We start from the raw sequence: 6000 nt of genomic DNA on the forward strand, positions 1-6000 counted from the left end.
GCCCCTGGTTTGCCTGTGGGAGGGGCCTGCGCCAGGGCGACCCTTTGTCCCCTTACCTCTTCCTCCTAGTTGCCGATGTCCTGCAGCAAATGGTAAAATCGGAACCCAAGATCTCACACTCGGCAGCACCTGTGCGGTCATGTCCAGTACTCCAGTATGCAGACGACACTTTGATTCTGTTGCAGGCTAATCAAGATTGACTTGAAGCGCTGAAACATGTCCTTACCGATTTTCAATGGCGACTGGTTTACAGATCAACTACCACAGAAGCACAATGGTACCCATGAATGTTTCCAGCTCCGATTCAGTGACTTTTCAACACATCCTCGACTGCAAGCTAGGGAGTTTTCCTCAAACATACCTGGGGCTGCCATTATCAAATGAAAAACTTTGCCTATCAGCATTCAGCCCGCTCATTGCCAAAGTTGACAAGCAACTCAGTGGATGGAGAGTTGCCCTCCTCAACGCCACCGGCAGAGCTGTGTTAATTAACAGTGTTATCAATAGCCAATGCACTTATGCAATGTTGGTAGTTCTTCTCCCTCCCGGCATTGTTGAAGCACCGGAAAGTAGAAGGAGAAGGTTCCTATGGTCTGGTGAAGACAAAGTCAATGGAACCCAATGCTTAGTTGCGTGGGAAACTACTTGCAAGCAAAAGGAACATGGCAGGATTGGCCTCAAGGACCTGTCCCTGCAGAACAAAAGTCTGCTCCTCAAGCTCCTGCACCAGCTTCACCACCCGGATGAATTCTCTTGGGCACATTGGGTACACCACCTGGTCAGTGTGGTCGATCTCTGTTGAGAGATCAATGGGGCTCACTGGAATGATCTCCAGAGTTTGCTCCCGCTTTACAGAACTCTAACCTACTCGGTGGTTTCAGATGGTTTAGCAACTAGTTTTTGGTATGACCGGTGGCTGCTAGTAGGCTAGCTTTGTGACATATTCCCGATGCTCCTCACCCACGCAAAAGATGGAAATGTTTCTGTGGCTCAGGTAATGGCTAATGGCTTGGAAGCACATCTTGTCTCGCGCCTATCACGCCAGGCCAGTGAGGAACTGGAGAAGCTCAATAACATACTTGCCCGTGTTTCACTTCGGGAGGGAGAAGATCAATGTCTATGTCCCTTTGGCACTGACCAGGCTCGTCTTTCTTCTACAGAGGTCTACTCCAAACTCATGATTTCAACCGGTTCGTCTCTGTCCCCTTTTGCCAAGTTCATATGGCGAAACCGAGCATCCCCCGCATTCAGTTCTTTGGGTGGCTGCTAGTTCAAGGGCGTATTTAGTGCAACACAAACCTCGTCAGGAAGAACATCCTGGATGATCCCTCCTGCGAGCTGTGTGGACAATACGAGGATTGTGACCATATCGTCTTTCGCTGCTGCTTCGCATCACACGTCTGGGAATCGCTAGGCATCCAAACTAAAGGCGCAACCGTTACACAGCTAATGACTGTTGCTCGTCCGACAACACTGCCAGCCCGTCAATTTTCATGCTTTCTCCTGCTTATCTTCTGGATGTTATGGAAGCAGAGAAACGATATTGTGTTCCACCGCTTCACACCGTCACATCCAAGGTTTTGGCAATCCTGCAGAGATGAAGCCCGTCTATGGAGCCAACGATTTAGAACAGAAGATAGATCAATCCCTGAAATCTGGTGCCTACTCTTCAATTCGATGTAACTTCACTGTAACCTACAAGCACCCCTCTGTTTTCCTTCTGCTGAAAATCTCAGTGTAAGACTTTGGCCTAACCAAGGCCCGATGAATGAATGAATTCAGGTGGGACCTTCCCCCGTTGACCCTTAAAAAAAAGGAGTTGAGGCACTGCCGATAAGCAAATTAATGTGACTTGTGAGGTACAATAATTATTAGGAAATAATCGAGCTAGAGCTGTAGCTACGAGTGCTACAGACGGGTTGACGAGAGGAATGGAAGTGATTGACACGGGAGCTCCTCTACCTGAACAGTGGTGGAGTTTGAGCAGAACGGGAGCTCCTCTACCTGAACAGTGGTGGAGTTTGAGCAGAAAGGCCACGCATTTTGAATCGAGCCCAATCACATCTCTGTTCGGAGTCCGGATAGCCCAGTGTGCGATGGCCTATGGTCACGGGCCTGGAAGCAATGGGCCTAGACGAGTCACGATCGTGCCAGCCTGAAAGCCCAAGCCGAGTGTCGGAGAAAACCGCAGCGCAACTTCTGAGCAGACAGAGCACGCATAGGAGGCTAGGAGCGTCATGCTCTCGACAGGCCTCGGAAGTGGGCGAGTTAGACGTGATCGAGTTACAGCCTTACAGGCCAGGGACCAGGGTAGATTTGGTCGGCGAAAGGTTGGCTCCGCTGTCGATCAAATTAGCAACCAGTCAGAGAGACAGGAGAGCAGTTGCAGCACACCATCAGCAGAGCCACAGAGGCTAGGCAATCCGGCTTGATCCGTGCGCATCGTGGAAGCTTCAGATTTTACGGGAGCCGAACTGTTCCGAGAAGGATTCCGATCCCAGGGAGTTTTACGAGAAAAACAAGACGCGAATCGATCGGGTCGGCAGGCGTCGATCCCCTCCTCGGCCGACGCGACGGAGCCGCGCACGCAGTTCCCAGCCATGTGGGTATAGGATTGGACAGGACAGGATAGGATAGAATGGAGAGAACAATGGGAGGCCACTGGAGTGGACGGGAGCTGACCGGCGCCGCCGCCGTCGGCTTCCATTCCATCCCGCCCCTGCGCCGAACGCAAAAGGCGCGGTCAGAATTCTCTGAGTAAACCGAGCCTGAACTCGAGCTGCCCAACAGGTTCGGTCCACTCGCAGTACTGCGCGCGGCTTATCGTCATCACGTCTGCCGTCGGCCGGCGCGCCCATCCGATATGATCCCACGCTTGTCGCCAGCCCCGTCCCGTTGCGAGTCAGCCAGAGCCAGCCGCACACGCCGAACCGTGGACTCGCGCGATGTCAAAATTCAGACAGCGATGCGCTCGTGCACAGACGAAGCTTTGACCAGTTGACGACCTCCACGGCTCCACCCCACGGGCGCGCGCTCTACTCCATTTCTCCTCCGGGCTGTCCACCATCCGCGCCATGATTCTAAGTGCCGAGATGATAATTAATTAAAGTGATCATATCATGTCATGGTTGTGCACATGTACCAAACATGCGTGCAACCGGGAAGGCGACGGGCGGAGGCGTCTTCTCGAGATCCTCCTCCCTCCCGTCCCTTGGTTTTGGTGTGGCGACGCATCCAAATCCAAGCCAATCACGTACTGGTAGTCTGGTACAGTACAGCTCAGCCGTCACAAAGTCCAAGCCTCGCCAACCTTTTGTTCGGACGCAGCATGTGACTCCGCACGTCAATCCGCTCCAACTGATTAGTTCCATCAGCTCCTCATATGGACTGCTCTTCAGCGAACACTATGCCTGTGCGTGCTGACTGATGAGGCAGAGAGAGTCTTGTCCTAGCTAGTGCAAATTCTATGTACGATCGATATGATGCAATGCAATTCGACATAGCAAGATGAGATTTGTCCGGAACTTCTAGTGTCGTTGACCATATGCATGATCTGGTAACCCACATCGCATCGTCGTCGGATAGATGAAGTGACCAACACGCATGTGCGAGCCAAGGCGATGGTTTGTGGCCTGATGGATCACGAGGCCGACATGTTCCAACCGATCAAAAAGAATCTGCACACGCACAGCGGCACAGGCCCCCCCTCCTAGCTCGTAGTACTAGTACGTCTAGCTTTGCTTCGCGTCGATCGCCGGTGGCCGGTGGGCAAGGTGCCACGCAGTGACGCAGGTCGCTCACACCTTCCTGCCGGGTTTCAGCCGGATCGGAGTCACGGTCACCGACCTGTCGTGCATGCAGTGCAGCCAGTTCAGACGCAGCGACGTGGAAAAGTACGACTTTTTTTCTGGATTGATCGTACGGTGCGGAAAAGGATATCAGTTGAGTTCCTAGTGTGAGCATGGAACCCGATGAGTTGACCCGGAGGGTACGTGCCACTCTCCCCATTGTGGTGTAACGGGAAAGCAATGATCGATGTGGTACGTTACCGGTTGGTTGCCAGCATCAAGGTCCTAGAAAAGATGAACCAAAACTGCAAGGATGCTTGCTTGACAATCGAGATCAAGGTATTAATTACAGAGAGTAGTGACCCATGCATGAAATCTGAACGCATCTTCCTCGAGTCTTCGGGATGGTCACACACTACCTGTAGTATTTTGGTTGACACTCATTTTTTTAAGCATCTTATATCTGGCCGGAGATCAAAGTTAGGCGCTGGGCATGCATGTTGCAAGGGCGGTGGTGGCTCTAATCAATTGCTTCCTCCAAGGAAGAGGAATGATTAGCCCCTTGATTAGCTTATTGAAGCTAAAGGAATAAGTGCCACTTGATTCCTGCTTAGCAGGTGCTAGTTTAATTAGTTTCTTGACACACACAGAGAAACCACTGTACTATACACATACACACTAACATGGCGTTCTTTCTTTGTTCAGAAGGTCAGCACTGACACCACCTCCACCTGATTGCTATTTTGTAACCAGATTGTCCCCTAATTGTTTCCTCATCAATCATCATGCAACCGATCATTCATTCAGACGCCAAACTTGAGCTCAGTTCACATGCACAGACAGTGAGACAGAACACAGAGTGGAGCAGCAGTGCAGTAGAGATCACTGGCGCATTATTGCCGACGAGTTTTATTCCACGAGCATTCATCGAGCGGTTGTACAGACTACAGAGGGGCTATAGATAGGTCAGACAAATTTCAACAAGTCACCACACGTACGCCGAAACTCTCCAAGCTAACAAACAAACAAGGTGGTCAGTGATCAGAATTCAGAATGAAAATGAAACGATTTGCGTTGACATCTTACCAAATACACATCACTCTAGACCCACTAACAACTCGAATTCCAATCAACCAAGCACAGCACTGTATACTTAGCTACAGCACGCACGGATACGTACGCGTATACAGTACACGTACGTAACGTACTTGCGCTCTACGGGCGCAAAGGGAAGAAGAACAGCTTACTCTGAATCTCTGATCCCCTCCCCTTCCACCCGTGTACTCCTCCAATCCCCGAAATCAGAGACCATACTCCGTCGCCGGCCTGTCGATCAGTGCGTCGGCGGCGAGGGAGGGTCCGGCGACGGGTTCATGCCGCCGCGGGTGTTGGTGTTGGCCGTGGGGGGCCCGTAGTCCATCAGCGTGTACACCATCTCCTCCGGCAGCAGCCTCCCGCGGAGGCCCGGCGCGCGCCGCCCGTCGTGCCGCACCGCCCGCATCACCCGCACCTTCCGCGCCTCCACCATCCCTGCAATCGATCGATCAGCCGCCGCAAAAGAAGAACGTCACTCGAATGAATACTCGATCCATCCATCACAATTCACACGCAGCAACATGAGAGGAATTGGAACAGACAGGGCGAGACAGGCCGCCCGGTCTGTCGGCCGCGTCGGCGTTACCTTGCGAGAAGGAGAGCGCGAGGACGGCCGTGACCAGGAGGAGAGCGAGAAGCCTCTGCTCGGCTGCCATGGCGGCGAGAGAGGAAAACAGAGGGCGGGCGGGGGTGTGGTGGGGGTGGTAGGATCGAGGAGGACGAACGGTGTGGGGTGGGATCCGTGGGCTTTAAATGAGGCTTTCGGAGGAAGGCTTCGAAACTGCCGGGGGGCGCTTGCGTACGCCAGCCGGGCCGCCCGCCTAATTTAACGTGCCACTCCGCCCCTATTGAGGCTGCCAGGTGGGGCCCGCCTGCCCAACTCTGGTCCCTCTCTCTTACCGTTTCCGGGGACGGAGGGGCCGTGTCAAGTGATGGGCGCGAGGTTTTGGGCAGAGGAGATTTGGGTTCAGATCACGCTTATCTTAGTTTATAGCTTTGACCGAAAATTTTAAATTAGTTTTAGGTCCGCGTAAGCTGCTAGTTCACTCCCTCGTTTCAAATTACAGATTATTTTGATTTTTTAATTCACAAATATTATTCGGACCTAACCCGGTAA

The 6000-nt window shown here is 52.5% G+C and overlaps 1 protein-coding gene across 1 annotated transcript; it reads right to left on the bottom strand.

Moving 5' to 3' along the window:
* Positions 1–4664: 4664 nt before the first annotated feature.
* LOC117842947 (uncharacterized) lies at positions 4665–5628 on the bottom strand. Its single transcript, XM_034723475.2, has 2 exons — positions 5470–5628; positions 4665–5318 (listed from the first exon to the last, which is right to left on the bottom strand). The coding sequence occupies exons 1-2, from the start codon at positions 5537–5539 to the stop codon at positions 5122–5124; spliced, it is 267 nt and encodes an 88-aa protein (XP_034579366.1). The 5' UTR covers positions 5540–5628; the 3' UTR covers positions 4665–5121.
* Positions 5629–6000: the final 372 nt, after the last annotated feature.

This window comes from Setaria viridis, chromosome 2, assembly GCF_005286985.2.
Source record: "Setaria viridis chromosome 2, Setaria_viridis_v4.0, whole genome shotgun sequence".
NCBI classification, from domain to species: Eukaryota; Viridiplantae; Streptophyta; class Magnoliopsida; order Poales; family Poaceae; genus Setaria; species Setaria viridis.

Coding starts and splice junctions, on each gene's coding strand:
- LOC117842947 (XM_034723475.2), bottom strand. CDS start 5,539: ATGGCAGCCGAGCAGAGGCTTCTCGCTCTCCTCCTGGTCACGGCCGTC. Junction 5,319..5,469: donor CGCGCTCTCCTTCTCGCAAG/GTAACGCCGACG, acceptor GATCGATTGCAG/GGATGGTGGAGGCGCGGAAG.